Source organism: Arabidopsis lyrata, assembly GCF_000004255.2.
Source record: "Arabidopsis lyrata subsp. lyrata unplaced genomic scaffold ARALYscaffold_5, whole genome shotgun sequence".
Lineage (NCBI taxonomy): Eukaryota > Viridiplantae > Streptophyta > Magnoliopsida > Brassicales > Brassicaceae > Arabidopsis > Arabidopsis lyrata.
Genome location: NW_003302551.1, coordinates 4361222 through 4386306, shown reverse-complemented (window position 1 = coordinate 4386306; position 25085 = coordinate 4361222). Strand labels below are relative to the sequence as shown.

The window sequence follows — 25085 nt, the reverse complement described above, 5'->3', positions numbered from 1 at the left end:
GTATTTTAAAGGTTTTTTACAAGGTATTTATAAGGTTTTACAATGTATTTTAAAAGGTTTTACAATGTATTTATAAGATATTATAAGATTTTACAAGCTATTTTATAAGGTTTTATAAGTTATAAGGTTTTACAAGTTTTTTATAAGGTTTTACAAGTTATAATTCCTTTATAAAACCTTATAAATACCTTTAAAACCTTTTAAAATACATTGTAAACCCTTACAAACACTTGTAAATACTCTGTAAAAACCTTTAAAATACCTTGTAAATTTTTTTCCGCTAAAAATTTTCCCGCCAAAAAAAGTTCGCCAAAAAAATTGCGGAATCACTTTTCCCGCAAAAAAAAATTTTTGGCGGGAAAAATTTTTACGTGAAAATTTTACAAGGTATTTTAAAGGTTTTTACAAGTGTTTTGGCGGGAAAATTGCGGGATCACTTTTCCCGCCAAAAAATATTTTGTATTTTGTGGACCTAATTTTATTTCAAATAAGGATAAAATGGTCATTAAAAACTAAAAGAGGGCAAACTTAAAAATGGACTCTCAAAAGGGGCATTTTTGAAAAGGGGTATTGAAAAAGGGGCATTTTTAACAATTTCTCCTATGAATAACTAATATTTTGCTGTAAAAAAAAATAAAAAAATAACTAATATTTTTGAAAATATAATTGTATTTCGGGTATTTTCGGTTACCCGAAATATTTTAGTTCGGTACCGATTCGGTTACGGTTCTTTCGATTATAGAATTTAGTGTCTATTCGATTATTTTTAAATTTTTAGTTCGGTTCTTTTTGCTTCGATTTTGGTTTGATACATTCGGTTTGGTTTATTTTCCGAGGCCTAATAATCTATACTATATAAAAGTCGAGGCTATAAGCTTCTGAAGCCGTCCACGTGGGATTTTAAACGACCAATCGAGATAAGACACCTCATTAATTAGTATTTTTAGATTTTATTAATTTTCTATATTAAGATTTTTTAGAAAAGGAAAAAGTAGCATATGAAAATAAGAGAAATATATGAAAATATGGAAAACTTTCTAGATATAATATTTTATATGGAAATATATAAAATAAATTAATTAATCAAAATGTAAAGTTTTTTTTTCAAAGTTTATTACATTTATAAAAACAAAAATACTGGAAATGTGTACAAAATTCTAAATATAAAATTTTAGTTAATCATAATAGTCTTATTATTAATTTATTTTTAAATTCTACCATTTTCTATATTAATATATTAATAAAAAGGAAAAAAAAAACAATATATGGAAAGATGACAAATGTGAAGTATTGAAACAATAACATATAGAAATAAGACAAATGTAAAGTATATACCATCACATTAATTAACATTTCTTAGTTCTAATATTTTCTATACTAATATATTAATTCAAAGGAATAGAAAAACAATATATAGAAAGGTGACAAATATGAATTTTGAAACAACAATATAAAGAAATTAGACAAATGTAAATTATATCTTTCGATAAAATCTTTGGCTATATTTGACCAAAACTCTTTTTTTTTTTAAGCAAATGTTGATGCAATATATACTAAATTAAAAGTTCATATAAATTTTTTATTAATATCTTTTAAGAAATGAAAATAAGAAGTTATAACCTTCTAAAGTTGTCCATATGGGATATTAAACGACCAATTGTGATTAGTCATCTCACTAATTAATATCTTTTCCATCTCATTAATAAATATTTTTAAATTCTAATATTTTCTATATTAAAATATTATTAGAAAAGAAAAGATAAAAAATTTATGGAAAGAAGAGAAATGTGAAATTTTTAAACAACAACATATAGAAGAAATAAGAAAAATGTAAATTATAGATTTCAATATTATATTTGGTTATATTTTACCAAAATTCCTTTTTTTTAATAAATTTTAATACAATATATTTCAAATTAAAAGTTCATATAAAAAGGCTTAATATATCTTTCTGGCCATAATATTTTTTTAAAAATAAGTTGATAATGACGTGTATATATCATCATTGAATTACTCTTTTTCTTATAGATATCGTCGAGTTAAGAAAAACTTTCTAAAGTTTTCACTGCCTCTTGATTCCGTATAAATACATTGATGAGGGTTTTCGTCAGCTCATACCCAGATACTACGTTTTAAAACTGTTCGGGTAGTTGGTGACGATATATCAAAATCACCGGCGAGCTTTCTTAAAAGAAAGTTAGTCGGTAGGTTTGTAGAAACGTGCATGTTATTGTTTCATGATAAGAAGAATCACACAAAACTTTTAAGTAGAAGATTGAAAAAAAGAGATGACCTTTATTTTATTAGAGGAGAGAGATGGTTTGTTCATCCGCTATTTTAATTACATTTCCTAACAAAGATGAATATCACATCTGTAACACCCCGGTTTCAGGAATATGATGGTGCATGCGGAGAAGTTTAAGAGAATTGATTTGGCCACTTATGTCACGAAAATGCACTTATCTTTTCGGTCAACGGTCCTGAGAGAACTCCACAGTTAAGGGTGCTTGAGCTGGTGCAATTTCAAGATGGGTGACCTTCCGGGAAGTGATTGTTGGAACTGTGTGAGTGAGGACAAAACACAGGGAAAGATCATGTGGTGATTTGTAGGGTCGGCAAACAAGTCTTTAAAGCCTCCAGGACGTAGCGGACCGGCCGCCGGACAAGGGTGGGCCCATGGGCCCGAGAGAGAATGTAGGACCCACTGGTAGGGACGGTCGGAGTGTTACAAGTGGTATCAAAGCCGAACCCAGGCGAGTGTAGGGTCAAGAGGGCTCACACCGCCGGGGGTGACAGTCTTGGTGCGCAACGAGGACGTGGCGATCTGTTAGTGGGGGTGAATTGTAACACCCCGGTTTCAGGAATATGGTGTTGCATGCAGAGAGGTTTAAGAGAATTGATTTGGTCACCTATGTCACCAAAGTGCACTTATCTTTTCGGTCAACGGTCCAGAGAGAATTCCACAGTTAAGCAGGATGGGTGACCTTCCGGGAAGTGATTGTCGGAACTGTGTGAGTGAGGACAAAACACAGAGAAAGATCATGTGGTTATTTGTAGGGTCGGTAAACAAGTCTTTAAAGCCTTCCGGACGTAGCGGACCGGCCATCGGAAGTTAATCTGTTTTATTATATAAAGAAACTTATCTTTACAAAAGCTATACTAACTAATGCAGTGAGATAGACGAAAAACAATAGTGAATTTGTGTATACCAAAATGAAAAAGGTGTCGAAGTTAATCTCCCTAGAGCAATGTATTTCATGACATTCAATCAAAATGTCGTATGTGAATGAAATAGCTAAAGAATGAAATTAAATAAAAACATATTCTTTTGATAAATGTTGTAAAATCCTAAAAGTTGTATTAGAGTTTTTTTTTAGTTGTGTATTTAAATTGAACTATCCGCTAATTTTAAATTCAAAAATTTAAACTATTAATAATAAGTAGACAAATAAAAACATATATTTCCATATTTTTAATAAATATTATTAGTAATATAAAATATTACTAAAAACAGATCTGCGCGTAGCGCGGATTCAGAACCTAGTAATTACTCCCTCCGTTTTCGAATAGTTGTCGTTTTAGAGCATTTTTTTGTTTTAAATTAGTTGTCGTTTTAAGGTAATAATGTAACTTATGCCAATAACTACCCAAATTACCCTCATTTAATTAAACACAAATTATTTGTAAATAATTATTTGTCATTTTTATAAGGTTAATATAGTCATTGTATACATTTTCTTAACTTGTCTAAATACAGTTAAAACGACAATTTTTCAAAAACAGTGGGAGTATTAAATAAGGATTGTAAAACCGTAAACATTGAACTTTATTACTCAGAACCGAAAAAAATGGACTTGTGTCTGGGCTGAGATGAAGAAGGACCAACTAGGGTTGGGCTTGAATTTTTTTGACAATAATTGTTCTAGGGTTGGCTTGATTGTATAACTATTTTAAGAATAATTGGACTAGTAACTGGTCCATGTTTCAAATGCACAGAAATAGCATACCACTTTCTTTCTTTTTTATACCACTTTCTGTCACAAGATAGAACCGGTTTACCAGAAACCAACGTATGATTGTGAGTACACTTAACTTTTTTATATCACAAAGAAGTAAGTTCCCGGCCGAAACCTATAATCTTTTCGAATCGGAGACCAGAATACAGTTAAGTAGTACTATAAATCCCTCTTTTTTGTTAATGCTCAACTCTGCACCTCCAACATTCCAGAAGTTCACCGGCTGAGCTACCAACTCCGGATCCATTAAATCACATCTCTTATCTCAACCAACATATTAATTATCAATCAGCCACTAATTAATGAATCATTACCAAACTCAAACTAACTACTTCAGCTTGGTTTACTCTCTTTGGAGCTCAAATGCAAAACATTTCCTTTACATAATCATCACATTCAATCTCTTCTTCACAAAGGTTAACAAATTTTTTGTACCAAACCCATATTTTAATCAGAACAATCAACAATATAAATTCTGTTTTACATTACACAAAAACATATGAGTGTAATTACTCAGAAGATTCACAATCCAAATCTCCCCAAATATAATCCGAAAAAAATAATAAACATAAACTCAATTAATAGCATCGCACCTTCTTCGGATCTCTCCTCTTCTACCAGTCTTTATACCATAAAGACTCAACTTCTGCATAGCTTTAGCAAAATCTTTGAAAAATAGATCTTGATTCTTAGCATAAAGATCAACAAAAGTTCGGGTTCTCGGGTCAGAATATAACCCATGATCCGATTCAAGTAACCCAAGACCCTTTTTAAGATTCTGATAATACATATTATCAAACTTATTAGGAGTCATAATATCATTAAACACAGAAATAGTCGGATCTTTAGGGTAATTAACACAAGCTTTCTTTAAAGCCACGGCGAATCTCGGGTTATACCCGGTATTATTCCGACCCACCCGACCCACAAACTCTTTACAATGTGAAAACCCTATAGAATGTGCTCCACTAAGAGCAACCATTTCTTGAACATTGAAACCTTTAGATTCAAACTGTTGAATGATTTTAGAGATTGGTGTAGAAGGAAGAGGAAGAAGATCGGTTAAAAGAGAAGATTTCGACGTTCTTGAATCACGACGGCCGAGGAAAACGTCGTAGTAAGGACCACCGACGGTGATCAAAAGATCACGTGTTGCGACAGAGATTATGTCGGAACAAGAAACTGTGTTGGGACAAGCGAGTTCGAGAGCTGTTTTGGCTCGGACAATGACGTCGAAGCCATCTCCAGGGAGTGAGAGGTTGATGGAGGAGTCACGTTCTGCGGTGTTGAAGGCGGTGGAAGAGAGGAGGACGGAGGCGTCGCAGCCGTTAGGGAAACAGTCGTGGAAGAAGAGACGGATAACGGCGGCTGCGGTGGTTGGATTTGTGATTTGTTTGTTTGTGATTGTGTCACGGACTATGTCGAGGAATCTTGGGCATGACTTTGAGTAGAAGTTTGTGGTTAAGCGAGATTGAGCTGTGAGGAAGAAGAGGAAGAGGAGGGAGAGAGATTTGAGTGAAGCCATTGTTGAGAAGAGAGAGAGTGTGTGAGAGGTTTGGGATTATAAATGGAAGGAGATGAAGTAAGTGGGAGAGAGAGTGGAGTTCACGCGCCGATGTACGGTCCACAGTCCACACCAATCACGGGGATGTGTGTAAAGTCAAAACTTGGGTTGGATCGGTTTACTTGTGTAACTTTAATTTTATATGGATTGTTTATTTATTGTAGACTGGTTTATTGGTAATAAAATACAGTTTAGGTACTAAAGATTTTGATCCGAATTGATCAATTTTGAGCCGGCTGAAATGAAATTGGTTAAATTTATTCCCTCCGTTTCGTTTTAGTTGTCCTTTTAGTTGATTTTCAAAATAAGAAAACAATTAAATTTATTGTTTCACCTCTAATTAATATTCTATTTTATTTGATATAAGTAATTATTAAACTTAAAAAATAGAGATAAAACTAAAAAATTTATCATAAATCTACATTGTAAAAAGCAAACAACAAGTAATATGAAACAAAAAGTTAACTCTAAAACGACAACTAAAACGAAATGGAAGGAGTATAAAAGAGTTTTATTTTGACTAACTTTTCTAATCTGAATATTTGAGCCTATATTAGATTTGGTTACACATTAATTATAAGGGTTATTTAGGTAGTAGATATCCAAATTTGGGATAAAAATATATGATTTTGATGGCTAAATTGGTAAATTATAGAGTCAAAGTGATTTTTGTGCGGATTGACAAATATGCGAGATTATGTATAAAATAGCGTGACATCGGATAAATTAGTGTGTTATTTGGTGAAAAAATGATTGTGTATTATCAATAAAAACATGCTTTTTTAAGTTAAATAGTAATCAATCAAATATTATTTACTTCTTTGGCTAATGTCATTTAGTATTTGTGAAAAATGTAGGTTATCACGTGTATAAATATTCACTCTTTATAAACAGAAAAATCAGTTAAATAATCCAATAAAAAAATTGAGATTTTTGTTTTGTTTTATGTTAATTGGTGAAATTTGATCGAGATCAAAGAAAAGGTACAATCATATGTTTGGGTAAAAGCAAGACTAATAAGAAGAGGTATTAGTTTCCGAAAGAAGTTACTAAAAACAGAATTTACTAATGTAAAATTGGGTTAATTACATAAATGAAATGATAATGCATGTGTTTAGTTCAATTATTCGAGTAGATAAATTAAATAATTAGCGAAAATTGGGGAAACAGAGAAATTGACGGACATTACGTAGTTCACATGCAGCCTAAACTCTTTTTGTGTGTTATTGATCTCTCATCCACGCGGAGAAGACAGTGAAGCAATCTTATAGTCTTATGGATTTTATTTGATTAATTTTATTTTACGTGGCGATTCGGTTATCTAGCATATACGATATGGATGGGTTTTATTGATTTAAGTTTCATTTACATAAAAAAAACAAAAAAAGTTTCATTTACATATTATATGACAGGAAAGTCTCAGTTTCTCTGTTTATCTCCCGACCCGACTCTACAGTCTACACGTACCGTGGAGACTTTACCCATATTCGATCCGTGGAGATTGCACATGAACATGTATTTCTACTTTTGGAATATATTTTGATATGAGTTAAATGTGTCAAAAAGAAAACCTTTTAACAAAACAAAAATGTGTCAACAATATACTTTTGTAAAATTCTTAGTTTACTTTTTTTTTTACACCAATTCTTAGTTTTACTTAAATATATATAAATAACGCACAAATGTAAAAGAGTAAGTTGAACATAAATAAACTTAAGTAAAGAATAATCATAAATATAAATAAATTTATAAAACATAGAAACAACAACTTTCATTTAAAAGAAATATACTGAATCAGTGAATTTTATATAAAATTCTATCACCAATATTAAAGAGAAATGTCTCACTTAGGAATATCTACTATACATTTTTGCAGCAGTTTTTGGGGTACCCAAATCGGGTCAAAATTTTGATTAATTTTGACCCGGAAAATGACCCGGAATTTTGACCCGCAAATGTGATTTCGAATCCTAATAATGATTTTTTCCAAAAAAAAACAAGAATTTCGGATTAGAATATCGGATCCCTACTAATGCGACTTTGCAAAACAAAAAAATCCTAACAATTGCTATGATTGATTTCGTATTTATCAACATTTATTACTAAGAATATTTTGGTTTAACATACATAGTTACAGGATCCAATTCGTTTCCTCTATTTAAGCAAACGAGTAACTTATAAATCATTTAGCTTTCCTAAAAAAAGGTAAGAATATCAATTCAGTATTCTCTCCACTTTCAATATTTGTCAACTTCTTCTAACTAAAATGATATTATCCTTATTTGTTAAGGGTATATACCGATTCCAATATTTTCTTAGATATCCAGACCGTGATGATCAAGATTTCTGATATGCTCTATCCCAAAACCCTAAGACCTGTCAAACCACTATATATACTGACTCATTTCCATTGCATTTCTCCACGCTTTACACCAATACCGTCTCTATTTAGAGCTTGAGAACATAAAAGCTCTTCAAAAAAGTAGTTTACCTTTGTTTCATTTCATACTTGCTTTATGGTTTGCAAAACCCCAAGTAATAGTCAGACATATGTATAAACAGGATTTTGTATTTTGTTAACAGATTCAATGCAATTGGGACGCTAAAGGAAGAACAACTTAGACTTTCAGTTGCAAGTTTTGTGGTAATCTTCATTTTACTATCTCAAACAATGATAATTTCATCAAGTTTGGTACATAAAGTTTGTTTTCATCTTTTAAATTAGTGTATCATCAACAAACAAACAACCATTACTTTTCTCATTTGATTTTCAAAAAAAAAAAACATAACATGCACTTCTTGATTGTATATATTACTAAATTTAACAGCTCAGTAAGTAGAAACGTAAACTAACATTTTATTGCTCTAAAGAAAGGTTCAAGAAGTATAAGAGGAGGTGTAAGCCGTATATTGAACCTAACAGCTTCCTATGGAATATAACAGTGAACATGTTTCATAATTACTTAGTTGAACCTAAGCTAATTACTTAGTTGTGTAGTAAGCAAGATAATGAATTCTTACCTTTTATTTTGGTTGGTTATAGTACTTCTGTCAAAGAATTCCCAAAGCTTGACCATATTTATCTTATAGGTAATTATCTGTAAAATTAGAATAAGAGAAGCTATAGTTAGAAGAAAACAGGTAATCAATGTCAATTCCTGTAACAACAGCTGTTTCACAATCGGGAATGGTCACTCATATTAAATCAATCCAAATTCACTACGATTTCATAAACAACCTAAAATTTAACCCATCAATTCATGGTTCATAAGCAACTTATACATTACACAAATAACCATTGGAGATGAGAGAGAACTCTCTAACAACTTTATTTTCAAAAACAGTTTACCTGATTAGTAATTTGAGACGGATTGGCGTCTTCAAAACCGTCGTTATCATCAACTCAATTATCGATTTTGACATAAAACTAGCTTGGATATGCATCGGACAAAAATTCAACCTTTTTAAGCTCGAATCTACTACCTAAAACATCACAACAAGCTCGATATGCCTCGATTAATCTAGGTGAAGTCCCCAACGAGGTAAGACATCGTAACAGAGAATCAAGCTCAACGTAAACATACTTGTAGATAACACGGAGAGTGACGAAATTAGAAGACGTCGGAGTAGAAGCTATAACCGGCGATTTTGGAGTCCTTGACCAGAGGAGAAGGTATATCGAGGAGGCCGTCAGAGAAGAAGATGGAACGATAAATCATTTTAGGGCTTTTAATTTCTTAATGCTTTCAAAACCAGAACCGGAAGTTAAACCAAAATTAATAGAATTGGTTCCAAATAAAAACCGGTATAGTCAAAACCAGACCAAAGTCTGATAAATTATTCAGTCCGAAATCCGAATCATAGAACAAGGTATTAGCGAACCGGTGTATAAGATATAATTATAAATTGTTTTTACGGGCTGGTACAAAAACACATTAATTTTAAAATATAGATATTGTGAAACCATTTGAAAGCAAATTTTTAAAAAATAACAAAATAATGTTTAATTTCACAGGACGGGATTATATGGTGGGATGGGTTTGGGTCGATATTAATACAGAACAATATACCACGGGTGAAATCCTAGAATTAACAAATCAAAATACAATTACACAATTTTAAACATTAAACAAAAAAATACAGCTTAAATTTTTTATTTTTAGATACAACACATATGACTCGCAGTGTACAATAAAAATATTATATACGATAAATTAAACAGTTATAAAAAGAAAAAAATCAAATAATTAACCCACGGTGACAAACGCAACGTTTAACTAAAGTAGATTTTTAAAAGAATTTTACTGGACTTGGCGCAAATTTTTTATTTTTCGACAGCCCATTTGTTGAAATTCAAACCAAATTAACCGAATAAACCAAGATTAACCGAAAATAACCAAATTAACTGATTTAACATAGTTTTAATCCGCGGTGTACCGCGGGTCATATCCTAGTTATAATATTAATCAAGTAGTACTATTTATTCGTCGGTCAAGCAACATCATAATTTTTAGAAGACACGCATTACCAGTGTTTATTGTTTTACAGTAATATTTCAGATCTATAAAATGAGGTTTGGCACATAACACACTTTTGAGATAAATTCGGTTTTAAATCAACTTGTGTTGTAAAAAAAAAACGTATTGTTTTGGCCTTGAGAGAAATCTACATATTTTGCATGATTATTTAAATTTTAAATTGTACCGTTAGTTGAAACAAATATATGATTACTTTACATATGCAGAAATAATAACGGAATGGTCCCCTAAATCATAATATAATAAGCACTGAGTTTAAGAAATTTTGTTTGGGCTGTAGTGGTAGTCCAAATATCTATGTGAAGACTTAAAATATATTTTTGATTCTATAATTTTGTATAATGTCGGTGCTGAATGATAATATAGAGACGTCTTGGGTTTGGTTAAGAATTGTTATTTTGTGTTTGTAATACCCAAATATAGGAAATAACAGCAAAATACAACTGGACTTGTCCAAAATATCGAAATGATATCGACAGTGAAGAAAATCCAAAAATGCTTCTGTCTTTCTTTGTTTCCCATCTAATTAAAAGGGAATACAAATATTAATTAAAAATGTTAATTTTCAGAAAAAAAAACATATTGGAAATAAAATTAAAAACATTTTTTGTTGATAATTTTACACCAATGACGTTTTTTATTTAAAAAATTTCTAATCGATAAAATTCATATATCTTTTTGGATCGGAGCTAGTAGATCAAAATACTCCCAAATAACGTACGTTCCACTAATCTGATAATGGACTACATTTATTTTTTTGTTGTACGAACCATGGGCGGATCTACGTAGTGGAAGAGGGGGGCAGCTGCCCCCAGTAAAATATCAATTTTTTGTATTTTCATTGATTTTAGTAAAGATTTATTAAGTCAAAGGGTAAAATGAAGCAACTTGCCACCCCTTAAACCATGATCAGATCCCATGATGCCTTTTTTTATTTTATTTTTTATTCATTTTCATTCCTTTTTTACTTATTATCTTCCCTAATCTTAGAATTAATTGTTTATCTTTCTTATTCTAGACTTAGTATTTCCAAAATCAATATTATTTTCATTTTGTTTAGATTGGTTTTTCTTTTCTAATTTAGCATTCTCTTAAATGCCTTTTTAATGTAGAATTTTTATTGGTTTATTTCCAAACAATGTTATAATGTAGCAATATTAAAAAACTAAAAAAGTATATGATGAATTATTATTTTTTATTTTGAAAAGTCGGTATAGTAATTTGCCCCCGGTAAAAATGTTTTCTAGATCTGCCACTGGTACTAACATATAAATTTTGGATACATCAAAATACCAAAAAGAAATAGTATGTGTTACCTTTTTGTTGTAGGAACGTATAAAATTTTGAATATATTTAAACTAGCAAAATAAATTATGTTTTATTTTTCTTTATTGGCACAATGGCCATTTACTTCTCATCAAAGAGAGAGGCACCAAATTCGAACCTAGGTTATATATATGATTATACATTTCCTCTTTTTCATAAAAAGTTCAAACTTTTTCTCCTCCTGACTTATAAGAATATCATTAGAGACGAGAAAATACGTATTGAAAATACGAAAAGATTCTTGATGGTATAAATGATAAAATATTTAATGATTGGCAAAATAATTTATAATGACATTTTTGAAAAAAATAAATAAAAATCACAACTTTTTATTTGTTGTAAGAAATTATAAATCCATATTTCAATGATCAAGATCACAACTATTACATTTATCTTCAGATATAGTACCGGAATTAATTTCTTAATATTTTTAAAACATGATGATTATGCTGATCTTGATGACTAGTCTAAGGTGGTGATGATGATGGTGGTGTGATGACAAATTGACGATAAATGAATATGAATATATGATGTGATGATGATGTGAGGGTGTGAAATCATCATGGTTATGAATTTATGGATGATGTGATGATAAAATGCTGGTGATGACATTGATGATGGTAATCGAAGTTGACATAAATTTTTGTTAGATACATCATACATTCTTAACTATTTCAGACTTAACCCGTTGTTGATTGTAGAATCCTAGATTATGGCATATAGTTTGATTATAAGAAAAATAAATTTAAGGATAAATATGAAACAAACTTTGTGATGATAGGTAGACACAGTTGTGATTCTTGTGAAGCATGTGTTTTAGATGGACCCACATTGTGGAACATTGTATTGAACTTGGCCGTCAAAACCATAAAAAGAGTTGACTATACAAACAAATTATTAAAGAAATTATTTTTCCATGGTCTAACAAAGTATTGATCCTCCTCCTAAAGATCTATTTATTGGTCGATTTTTCAATGGTGTCAAAATTACATTGTATACCATGGCTTAATTTTATTCATTCGTTGATGACTAGAAGTCACAAACTCATTATGCTTTGGCCTTTGTGATTAAAACCGAGGCCTTACGGAGGTTAGATTCATCAGTCTAGACACAGAATTTTTGACCTATCCTATTCATTAGGCTTGGACAAAATAACCGAACCACAAGAACCGAATCGGAACCGAAGCAAAAACAACCGAACCGGAACCGAAGCAAAAAGAACCGAACCGAAACCGAACCAAAATTTTAAAATACTCAAATGGATCCTAAATTTTAGAACCGAAAGAACCGGAACCGGAACCGGAACCGGAACCGAACCGAACCGAAATATTTCGGATACCCGAAAATACCCTAAATATGAGTTTATATCTAAAAATATTAGTTATTTTTAGATCGAATAACCAAAAATACCCGAAATATCAACAAATATTTAGAAAATATATCAAAAAATACTTAAAATATCTAAAAAATACTCAAAAATATCTGAAAATACTCAAAAATATCCAAAATACCTAAAAATATCCGAAAAAAAATATCCGAATGGATCCTAAACTTCAGAACCGAAATAACCGGAACCGGAATCGGAACCGAACCAAAATTATTTGGTTCCTATATGCCCTAAACTCTAGAACCAAAAAAACCGGAACCGAACCAGAACCGAACGGGTACCCAAACGCCCAAGCCTAGTATTCATGTATATCTTTTTAGGTAAAGTTTTATAGTATGCATCATCTATACTATTAATTGGGAATCACTAAAAATTAAATAACCTTATAAAGGGTAGAATATTACAGAAAATGCCATTAGAAATATTGAATATGAAGAAGGAAAAAAAAGAATCGCAAAAGGGTAAAATGGTCAATTTTATTTGTTGACCTGAACAAAAACGCGCGGATCCTTCATACCCGTTTGAAGCCGTTTTTTTTACCCGACACTACCAATAATAAACAGACCGTATATTAATATAAGGCCATTATGCTTATCTGATTCAATTTATATCGGGCCAAATATATTTTAAACATTGATTTCCATTACAAGCCCATACATTATAAAGCATCGTGATACGTTTGTAACACGTGAATCTTTACAACTTGATATTTTCATTATTTTAATATTATAATAGAAAGAGCATTTTACGTATATAAATCCTAAAATACAAACAGCTTTCCAGTTAAAACCAAAAAACCATAATCTTTCCTTCATGATTGTTGAAATTGCAATCACAAATTTTGGATATTAGTTCCCTATTAGAAACAACCTAACATCAAAATATTTAAATCAAAGCTCATGATGATGATCATATGAACTTCAACTTCTTCAGCCCAACACACACAGATCTTGGACTGAGTTATTTGGGTCATGGAGCGGATTTTGATAGTAGCTATCCATCCGAATTAAACCAATTTCCATATAAAAATGAAACTAAATCAATTATTTTAGGAAATAAACTAATTACAAAATTAATTAGCTTATGTATTCTCCACATTTGATGGGTTGTTTCGAATAGTATCATTTAAGTAAGATCCTTTAAACAATTATAAAAGTTTAAATTTTGAATTTTTAGGAAAAACTAGATCAAATCATTAATTATTTTACGTAATCTACGTTTTTTATGGATAATTTCGAATATTAGCATGTGCAATTAATCTTTTTATAAATTTCCAAATATTTGGCTTTACAAATTAGTTCACGTAATCTATAAATTTTACGGTAGTTTTCCATAAAATATATAATCGAAATAAATCATATATGCTTCAAAATAATCTAACCTAAAGATTGCTATCCTTAAAAATGAAGCATATTCTACGGAATTTTTTCAAAAATCTTCTATCAATTATTTTTCTTTAAATGCATTAACCCTAAATATATTAGCTGACTCTCTTGACCCTATAAATATAGGGTTTGTTTGCATGTTTATCATCACTCAGTACTCATCTCTTATTTTCCTTTCTATTGCTTTATTGTTCTCATTTTCAAAGATAGCTGCAAATCTTGACTTCACAAGCCTTGCTCATGTTGAACCTTTCAAAACCCAATGGGGGATTCAAGTTAAGATATTGCATTCGTGGACTCAGTATACTGGAGAGACCATGGAGATGATTCTCGCCAATGAATATGTAAGCAAATAGATTCACATATAGTTATTTGTTTACATGGCTTTATATCTTAATGTTTTCTTTCTAACAAATTATATTTTAACATTTCTAAGGTACTTTGATTCATGCATCTTTCAAAAAGCAACTTTTGTAAGCTAAAGAGGTTCTATTCGAACTGGAGAATGGTGAATTATCGAAAACTTCACACTATCAACAGCTATGGAAAAGTATCGGGCAACCAAACATGCCTACAAAATGTCTCTCATGAACAAAACCTAGAAGTCCTTGTGCTTCAATCTCAGATGATATGTATTTTGATTTTACTACCTTTGATGATATATATCTTGAATGAGGAAGGGTTGAACGATAATTTCTTGATTGGTAATTATATAAATTATAACTATGTAAATGTTTTGATAGAAGCTTATTCAATTACTAACATAACTTATAATTTTATTTTATTTTTCAGACTTATTCGGTCATGTAAAAAGTATTGGTAAAATAAAAACTTGTGACATTTCTAACAAGCCTACACTCTACACTATTAACTGTTATGATGTTTAAAAACAATAAGGATTTTCTATTGTAGTGGTGAACCTTTACATAGAAAGGTAGCCCAGTTTAAAATGTATAGATATTTTTTTTACTCTTTAATATATTTGCAGGTGAAATATATCAATCAAACTCCTTTGACAGTTATCTTGTGGTTAGAGAGTTTATCTCCACATATGTAATAATAATCGTTCATAGTATAGATAGTATAATTGTTTTTGACAGAATTATAATTAACTATTTTTTTTTATTGTAACATATTAGACTGCCTAAAGATGGATTAGCTTTGGATATCCAAGAAGATATCCCAAAGAAAATGCAAGTGTTGAAAAAGTAGTATTTCAATCGATTCCTTCGGAAACAATGTCTGAACTTTCTGAAATAGTTGTAAGATTTTTTAAATAGTGGTTTTAAATAAGATTATGTGTAAAATCAACAGAATTCATGTGGACTATTCTTGGTATTATTTTTGCTGTTTAAAATGTAGCAAGAATGCAAGATTGCATATAAAGGGCCAAAAGTTGAGAATTAAATTGTGAATAAAGGTAACAAACGTTCGTTTTGGTGTACGAGTGTTAAGAATACATCACTAATATTGTGCCAAGGAAACTATATTTGTATGTATGTTTAGCTTTGCAAACGAAATTTAAATAGTAACCAAATATTTATCATAACTAGGTTATTTAGCCGCGATACTCGCGGCTTGTTGCATACTACGTTATATGTTTGCTATTTATTTTATTTAGTTTTTTTACTTGAATTTAAAATTTAAAGAAAAATAAATGAATGATAGTAAATTCAAATTTGATGTTTTCTATAAAATTTGAATTGTATTCATCTATATACAATGATATTTATGTTTTTTAAAAAATGATTAAGAGTATATGACTTCTTTTAATCAATACAATATTTGATTAAAAGTCATCTCCTCTTCACAGCCTCTTACAAAATTGACAAAACTGTAATATTGAAACACCATTAGTCGGATTATAAAAGAAATTGTTATAAAATTTATCAATATTATGAAATTTGGAATATGATGGTTAGTGATATATATGTGTATATTATTATTTATAAAAGACAACATATTTACGTTTTACAACTATTCAACTTTAACAATTATGTTTAAATGTCATTTATGAGTAAGTTAATTGTATTTATATCATAAAAGTTATGTTACATTTCAAAGAATTCATTGTGTAGAATTCATTTTGTATTAATTGTATTTAAAGTATTGTTGTAATTTAGTGTGAGCATTAACAACATAATGATAATTATTAGTATGGAGGTTACAAAATATGAGAAAATACATAAAATATAATTATAATATATTATTATAGAAAAATCTTAAATTATTATATGCTAATGATGTGGATGATATTTGTTTCAATATAAATATGATTGCAATTTTTTTTAAAAGACTCTTAAGATTTGATATCTTGCATTTGCTCATATTTTAGTGTTGTTTTTTACTTTACTATTATTTATGTATGTAAACATCAATAAACATATGTTATCTATTACTTTTACAAAATAAATTGTTGATATAAACTCACAGATAATTTGTTTGTTTGTTGATATAAATTTCCACATAATAGTTCAAATTCATATTATTTTGCAAGTGGCAAACTAAATTTATTTTTCTTATAAAAATTATATGAACTTCAATCTAATTAAAATCATCAAAGATCCAAGGATAACTTCTATATTTTTTATAAAAAAATTTCACTCTTCAATTTAAATTATAGTCCTAGATTTTATACTAATGGTTTTATCTTTATATGATTTAATAAAATGATTTTTGTTTTCATTATAATTATCGTTTTGTATATTTCACTCTATTTAAGTATGAGTGTTAGGTTTCACTTTAATGATTTCATTCTAATTTTCTATTCTACCTAAATTTAATTTTCTTGAACCATATGATTCCTTTTTTTAATCTTAAGAACCAAATGTTTTTAAACGAAATTCTTTTTACTTTGAAAAATACTTAAACCTCAAATTTTAAATAAAATAAAAGTATAACGATTTTTATATAATTATCTATTGGATCACAAAAAGTAAATATAATAATACATATATTAAAAATAAATTACAATATTTATTCGAGATAAGAAAAAGGTAAGAAATATATATTTAATAAATGTATTACAAAAAAAAAAGTTACATGTATATATTAGAAAATAATCAAATATCTAAAGTAGAAATGGAAATGGATTTTTTCAACTTCATTATCTTGTTGTGCAATGATTGGAATTGCTATATTTAACTCACCATCACCAATAAACCTGAAAATTTTGTTATAACCATCAAAACTTTTAGTATACATATGTGAATTTAAACTTAAAAATATGAAAATTAAAGAATAAATAAGTATATTTTAGTATAGTTTTAGAAATATACAAAAATGAATACAATGTTAGATATATATAATACATTCTAAAATATATTTAGAATAGAATTCTTGATTTTTAATCCATATAACAACATAAAAAATAGACACATAATATAGTAGAAGAAGATGAGAGAATGATTACTTATAAGATGATTATCTAAAATAGACAATGAAGATGCATCTTTCAAAAAAAAAAAAAAAACTAATGTAAGAATACAAAACAAAAAAATATTTAAGATTTGAGCTATAGGGGAAGGGTGAGAGGATGAGAGGATGAGAGAATGAGAAATGAGTATTTATAGGATGAAAAATTAGATAAGTTACAATTTAAATAAATAAATTATGGGAGTTACATTTCCAATTTATTGTGTGTTGAATAAAATTGAGAGGAAAAATATAATTAATGTATAATTTTAATGATTTCAGTTTTTATATTAAAGTGTGAGTTAAATGTGTTTTATTTATGATTTAGTTAAAAATAAAAAAAAATTAAGTTACATTTCTAAATAGACCAATAAGAAGAGAGTGAAACCCTACTTTTATATGTATGATTACACAAATATTTACAAATTCAAAATAGGCCAAATAAATGGCTTTACTACAAGCCCATAAAATCTAGCCCAAAATACATTTACTAAAAAAATAGATCACTACGTTTAAAAGTTTTAATATAGTAACAAACACTGATGTTCACATATCCGATAGTTCAACACTTATAAAACTAAAATGTGTTTCATCATTGACAACAAGCCTTTTAAAGTATTGATAGTCGAAAATAATCGAACTATTACTTTGATACATAAAATAAAAAAATTTATATAGCACTACTTTACATCAATCTAACCTATAATATATTTACATCTAATACTATTTTTCTCTACTCTTTAGTTTCAAACTCCAAACTTTATCTCATGAATCACTACTTTAGCTATTGTATTATAAAAAAGATACATTTTTTATGTTTACATTATAATATATACCGTACAATATGTATCACAAAACAACAAAACAATCTAAATCGAATTATAATTTATTATAACAATTTCTTAAAATATAAAATCCCGCACGTACGTGCGGGTCAGGATCTAGTTTAACATTAAAAGAGGATCTCTTTTGTTTTAAACTTGCTAAGATAAAGACAAGTTGAAAGATTTAAGGCCGAGAGAAATGAAACCAAGTTGCAAGATGGTCTCTGATGAACATGATAGGATAGTAGACGAGTTTGTTTGGTATCTTTTGCTTAATGACTTAATTCAAAGTAGCCAGGGACGAGATTCCGAGTGATGTCCTAGCATTCGGATCCGTTGTTTCCAAATTTCGAATATATAAAGTTGAAACACCAGCTTGACAATGCATTCCAGATTTTGAGTAAACGCTGATTTGATCTATATGGAAGCTTGAAACAACAGCTTGACAATTAGTTTCATATTCTATATATATTTAATATCTGCGATCGTATAAACTTAGCCTTTATATAATTTTGTTTTTGATAGATTGAGGTTTCTGGTTGCTTCAAGTTCAGCATATCCCTTCATCGTTAGCAAGGCTTGCTGGTTTAAATATCCAGTCTAGAATCCCTGCGATGGACTCCACTCGAGCGAGCATTTATCAGAGAAGTGAGATAGCGTTACGACTTATACCCACGGTCAAGAAGAACGTAACTGTGGCTCTGATACCAATTTGTTATGCCCCGATCGACATGGGTATAACATGATTCGAACATAAATGGGACAAGGTTCACCAAGAATATAGACATAGAGAAGAAGAAATCACTTAAAATCATTGATCACTCATAAAAGACTTTTTAACAACAACTCATAAAAGGCATAATTTAATTAGATTGTTTCTTCTGATCCATTCCCTCATGAAATTCCTCTATGTATTTTCTTGCTTTCCACAAATCATTGCAACACTTCTCTCTAGTTACTTTCAATTCGGAGATTTGAGTCATAGACAACTGAAACATAAGAAGACATTCTAAATCAAACATAATCGCGTCCTTTCAAAATCAATCAAACACACAAACAAACTTTAGACACATCAACACCAATTACTTGATTTTTTACCTTCACAAGATTGTCCAACTTATTTTCCATTTCTTTATACTTAGCTTCAAACTTTTGGTCCATTTCTCTATACTTAGCCATTTGAGCTTTAGATGGCTGAAACAGGACAAGATTATTTTATGTATTTTCCAAATCAAACAACTTTAACACAACACAATTTCTTGCTTTTACCTCTTTAAAGGACTCCATCTGAACCTTAACAGTCTGAAACGATGAGAAATTTCGAGTATACACATTAAAAGAGAAAAGAAAAAAAAAACATCTTGTACCCTTTAAAAATAGTAACACCGTTCTTGCTTTTTTACCTCTTTGAAGGATTCCAACTGAGTCATAAGCATCTGAAACATGAGAAATTCAATCAACCATCATCATGTTTTTACAAAAGCTAAAGATCGCATTATTGGGATTTGAGATCAATGTGTTTACCTTATTATCTGAATTAGAGAATAAAGCAGCATCTGAAGAAAAGACAATAACACATGGATCAGGCTTACTTTCCAAAAAAAGCTACAATCATAAACTAATCAATGACCCGAAGAACCTTTACAACGACTTACGCGTATAGAATCCAAGACCAAATATGAATACTGATGTTTTCCCCATATAGCTCCAGATTCCCATGATGTTCTTGACGCACTGACCTAGAAACAAAATCGAACAGAAAACCTCAGACAGAGAGAACAACAACAAATAGAGAAAGGGCTTTGACTGTAGAAAGATAACCGCGTAGACCTAGAAATCTTATGCTAGATTTGACGATATATCTTCGGTTTCAGTTTTGAGAACACAAGCAATGTTTCTAATCTTGTTCCTCTTGGCCAAACGGCTGAATATATATCACATACAATACTAGGGGTTTTTGCTTCCAGAACAAGTAAAAAATTAAGACAATAAAGGGAAAAATGCCAAAATAATAATAAAACCAAACTTTTAAAATTAGTAATAAAAAAGGGAAAATCAAGCTTTCTCATTAATAACCTAAATTCCAAAATTTGTAAGAAATTTTCGATAAAAAAATAAAAAAATGTCACTTTAACTTGCCAAAAAAAAGTGTTAAAACAAAACAAAAATGTTATTTAATACAAGAACATCTAAGAGCTATGATTTTCAAACGTTATGCCAAAATCATATAACAAATTCGTTTCAATTCATTTATCTGAAACTGGACATTATAAGTTCTTGAAAATTATGTATAAAACCCACATATAAGAAAGGGAAAAGAATAAATAAACAAACAAAAAATAGCGAATATAAACGGTATTTGTTTCCTTGTTCTCTGTCTTGATTTTGTGTGAGTCTAGCTGATCTGTTCACCGATCAAATCCAACCCTACAACCAAGAAAGACAGTCCCTGAAACAGCAAGAAGTAGAAGTGAAGACCGTGCGCCGATAGAAAGCTCCTTGCAGCTGCGGTTAGCAGCAAGAACGCAAGCCCAAGCTCTTTCTTGAACACCATGTTCGTCTTTTTCTTGTTCTTCGGCCTCATTAGCCCTCCAAGGCTCTTCTTTACTGTTTCTTGCCCTACAAGATTGGTCTCTTGCTCCTTAAGTTTGCTCAGAAGTTCCAAACCGGACTCCGAGTTTCTTCTATGCAACTTCTCTTCCTTTTCAGCAAACGCTAGCAAGTCGGATTCCGATGATCTCCCGGTTTTCTTTGTCACAACCCACTCGTAAGCTGATCCGAACTGGAACAGCCCGGAGATCATGGCGTTGAACTTGGTTATCGACATTGTGTTTTCGAAAAGGAGGTAAGGGACTAAGAAAGGGAAAGATTTAGGCGACGGGAGAATGTTGAGAAGCGAAATGAAGATAGGAACATAACAGATGATCCACAAGGGAAGCTCGGCTTCAGGTATGAACATTGTCAATGGAAGTATGATGCAAAAGAGTGTGAATGAGTAAAAAGGTAGAATAAGCTTCCTTAAAAGAAAGAAAAGGAAGATCAAATTCGCCTTCTTCCCAACCGATATCTGCAAACAAAAATCAAAATCCGCAAAACAAACAAATGAGTATATGTAATGATGTTTTGACTGGTTAAACTACTATCACTAGTTATAGAAATCAAATTTTACCTTTGATTTGATAATGGAAGGAAGGCATAACCGGAAAAGTTGCATAGGACCCGAATGCCAACGATGTTGTTGCTTCTTGTAAGCTTCATAAGACTCAGGCAACTCACAAGTGACTTCAACATCATTGAGGTAAATGAATTTCCAGCCGTTCAGATGCGCTCTAACCGCGATATCCATATCCTCCACGGTCGTTCTCTCGAGCCACCCGCCGGATTCTTCCAATGCCTTGATTCTCCAGACTCCAGCGGTTCCATTGAAACCGAAAAAGTTGAGAAACACACCGTTCACTTGTTGTTCTACTTCGAAGTGGAAACATAAGTTTATGTTTTGTAGCCTTGTGAGGAGATTCTCATCTTTGTTCACAAATGACCACCTTGCTTGGACCAGTCCTAGCTCTGGATTTCCCTGCAAATAAACAACACAACATTCTTTTTTAAATTCTCTTCTTCTTCTAATCAAAATCTTGATTTTTTTAAGAAAAAAAAAATCAGAATCTTGATTGTTCAAAAATGTTTTGCATAAATGTAAAATTCCAAAAAATTTACTTTTATATTTAAATAAAATATATTGAGTTATTGACTAGTCTACTTAAAATCGGCGTCTCTATCATCTTGAGTTTGACTCCAACAACCCACATGAAAAATGAGATATGTTCTTTAGGTGGGGTACATAAAAAATAAAAATAATAATAATAATAAACTAAACTTCGATTTTTGAAAAAAAAACTTATAAAAACAATGATTATTATACTAATATTGATTTTGCTTGATTCCGGGTTTCAATTATTCATTTGTTTTTACATTTAGATATTACATTTAGATAATATATATATATATATATATATATATATATATATATCAGAAAGATTATCTACATGTAATATCTAAATGTAAAAACAAATGAATAATTGAAACCCGGAATCAAGCAAAATCAATATTAGCTTCAACTAGATTGAATCAACTAGAGAAGTCATGATTTTTGTAATTTTATACTTGTCGGTTACTTTGATTTCATACAATATAAGCACTTGGATTTTCCTAACATAAAACCAAAAATACAAATACAACTTAGATTTTCTAAAACAATATAAAAATTGTCGGTTACTTAGAACATGACCCACCGAAAAAATAGAATAAAAAAACAGCAAAGACAACTGTCGGTGACGAGTATAATCAAAAAATCATTTTCTAAACTTAAAAAGTGTAAAAAGAACAAATCTTTTTTCACTGAAATTTCTCTAAAACATCAACGTAAATTACGAAACTTCTTACTTCAAGAAAGAAGTTTCCTTTTTTAAGTTTGTTAATAGATAGATTTGTGTTCTTACCTTGAAATGAGGAACAGTCTTCATGAGGAAATCAGGATTTGGTGTAAAATCTGCGTCGAAGATAGTAACAAACTCGTAATCTTTAACGTAGTCACAAGTCATGGCTGATTTCAAATTCCCAGCTTTGTAACCAGTTCTGATCAACCTATGCCGATAAATTATGTTTACGCCTTTTTCGGCCCAAACCGATACTTCTTCTTTGATCAAAAGTTGTAAATTTGGATCGTCTGAATCGTCTAGAACTTGAATCAAGATTCTATCCTTTGGCCAATCAAGTTGTGATGCTGCTCCTATTGATTGTTCATATACCTATCGAAAACAGAACATAACAATTACACAACAGAACTCAAAACAGAGTAAAAACAGAGCACAACAAAATAAAAACAGAGTAAAAACAAAGCACAACAGAGTAAAAACAGAGCAAAAGAGAGTAAGAAACGGGTATTCATAGTTTACCTCTCGTTCGTTGCACATTGGGATCTGAACAAGGACCATTGGGAAACTGGAGGGATCTTCTAAATCGATAGATTCGTCTTTGAGCTTAGGTTCGATCTTTTTATATTTGATCCAGAAGCAACCAAAACAGAGTACTAACCGATCAAGAGACTGGATCAAGAAGAGGACAGTGCAGAATCTTGAGAGACTGATGACAAGAGGAGCAATATAATCGGATCGAAACGAGAGCCAAGCCATGTAAGACCATTCGACAAGGCCATAAACCTCCCAAGACGGTCGGTTTATAAGATCAAGATTCCATTTCTTGTAATGCGCGACGATTTCTATAGACAAGGCGATTATGGAGATAACAAGACAAGCTTTGATGAATCTGTACATTTGTTTTCCTCTGCTTTTAGGATCTTCTTCTTCGTTTATGTTCTTCGCGGAGAAAGCTATTCGCTTTTTAACCGAAGATACGAGCCACGAGAGACACGAGACGACTCTATGAGCTTTGAGAAGGAGGAACCATGAGAATTGCTTTGGACTGATGGATTTACGCTTGTCGGGGAATGCGGATGGATCTGAACCGTTGATTTCTAGTAAAGAGAAGTTGTCTGGCTTCTCCATTGTCACTGCTACTGAATTTGGAGCCATGAATGACAAAGAAAGAGAGAGGAGAGAATAAAAAAGAGATATTTGGGATATTGATACTATGAAATGTTTGTCATTATAAAGATGAAAACAGAGTAAAGGATTTGAGTCGTCACTGTTTCATTAAATTTTCCATAAAAACAGGATCGTTTGTTTTTGTTTCACAGACAAAACAGTGATCAGATCAGAATCTGAGATACTTTGGTTCAGCTTGTAACTGAAACTTGTGATTGAGAGAGAGAGAGAAAAAAAGAGAGACGAGGATCATGTGCTCAAGTGAACCAACTAAGTAAATAAAGAGGACAGAAGAAGAAGAAGAAGAGAGTTCTCCTTTCTTTGAATTTTCCTCTTTGTTTTTGTAAAGGAAGATTTTATTTATTTATTTTCTTTGTTTGAAAAGTCCAATTTTTATTAGAGGATCTGTTTCCAGCGTGCATAACTAAAGAAGAAACTATATTTATTTATGATTAAAAAAAAAAAAATTGATTTCTTACTTTATTTAGTCATATGATTTTACTTGCAAAAATATACGCAAAATCAATTTAAAATTTGATTTCAGATTATATAACAAATGATTCAAATAATAACTAATTTGTAAACCCATGACAATAGTTAAACGTATCTGGAACTTATGGTCATTTCTCATCTATGCATTTTATTATTATTTCAAATTAATTTTCAGAAGTTACTAATTTATTATATGACTAAAATTATATCTTTGATCACAAGTATAGTTAATTTAGAAGCATTTTCTTGATATATTGTATAGATAAGAAAATCTTGTTAAGTACTAATCTAGTGTTTAAATAAGGTCTAACGCATATAATCAAGGTTAGTTTTTTCATATAATATTTTATACATTAGCTAACGTGAAAACTAAATATGATGTTAAATGTATATATAATCTTATAATTTAGTATTTGAGTACCATTTTTTTGGGGGGCTTTTGCAAAAATGCCACTTTTTCAATGTCACTTTTCAAAAATACCTTTTTTTAAAAAACCTTATAAAAAATGCTCTTAAAAATATAAGATTTACCCAAATAT

General features: G+C 30.3%; 3 protein-coding genes and 1 long non-coding RNA gene across 4 annotated transcripts; 1 reads left to right on the top strand and 3 right to left on the bottom strand.

Annotated features, from left to right (window-relative positions):
• Positions 1-4448: 4448 nt before the first annotated feature.
• On the bottom strand, positions 4449-5748 carry LOC9313161 (peroxidase 31). The gene has a single exon (XM_021026699.1). The coding sequence runs from the start codon at positions 5539-5541 to the stop codon at positions 4591-4593; it is 951 nt and encodes a 316-aa protein (XP_020882358.1). The 5' UTR covers positions 5542-5748; the 3' UTR covers positions 4449-4590.
• Positions 5749-14370: 8622 nt separating this feature from the next.
• Positions 14371-14892, top strand: LOC110228752. Its single transcript, XR_002332289.1, has 2 exons — positions 14371-14560; positions 14653-14892. It is a non-coding gene; the product is annotated as an uncharacterized LOC110228752 (long non-coding RNA).
• Positions 14893-18653: 3761 nt separating this feature from the next.
• LOC9311497 lies at positions 18654-20594 on the bottom strand. Its single transcript, XM_002875383.2, has 7 exons — positions 20285-20594; positions 20110-20193; positions 19979-20010; positions 19858-19890; positions 19724-19756; positions 19553-19648; positions 18654-19443 (listed from the first exon to the last, which is right to left on the bottom strand). The coding sequence occupies exons 2-7, from the start codon at positions 20171-20173 to the stop codon at positions 19318-19320; spliced, it is 384 nt and encodes a 127-aa protein (XP_002875429.1). The 5' UTR covers positions 20174-20193; positions 20285-20594; the 3' UTR covers positions 18654-19317.
• An 88-nt stretch (positions 20595-20682) lies between these two features.
• Positions 20683-24437, bottom strand: LOC9313160 (xyloglucan glycosyltransferase 4). Its single transcript, XM_021025295.1, has 4 exons — positions 23407-24437; positions 22951-23259; positions 21624-22028; positions 20683-21521 (listed from the first exon to the last, which is right to left on the bottom strand). The coding sequence occupies exons 1-4, from the start codon at positions 24040-24042 to the stop codon at positions 20850-20852; spliced, it is 2022 nt and encodes a 673-aa protein (XP_020880954.1). The 5' UTR covers positions 24043-24437; the 3' UTR covers positions 20683-20849.
• Positions 24438-25085: the final 648 nt, after the last annotated feature.

Bases quoted from the DNA above. Each gene is read 5' to 3' on its own strand.
- LOC9313161 (XM_021026699.1), bottom strand. From the start codon at position 5,541: ATGGCTTCACTCAAATCTCTCTCCCTCCTCTTCCTCTTCTTCCTCACA.
- LOC9311497 (XM_002875383.2), bottom strand. From the start codon at position 20,173: ATGGGAATCTGGAGCTATATGGGGAAAACATCAGTATTCATATTTGGT. The intron at 20,011-20,109 runs GTAAGTCGTTGT...TCTTTTCTTCAG, and splicing joins TGGTCTTGGATTCTATACGC to ATGCTGCTTTATTCTCTAAT. The intron at 19,649-19,723 runs GTAAAAGCAAGA...GTCCTGTTTCAG, and splicing joins AGATGGAGTCCTTTAAAGAG to CCATCTAAAGCTCAAATGGC.
- LOC9313160 (XM_021025295.1), bottom strand. From the start codon at position 24,042: ATGGCTCCAAATTCAGTAGCAGTGACAATGGAGAAGCCAGACAACTTC. The intron at 23,260-23,406 runs GTAAACTATGAA...TGTTTTCGATAG, and splicing joins CAATGTGCAACGAACGAGAG to GTATATGAACAATCAATAGG. The intron at 21,522-21,623 runs GTAAAATTTGAT...TTTTGTTTGCAG, and splicing joins CTTCCATTATCAAATCAAAG to ATATCGGTTGGGAAGAAGGC.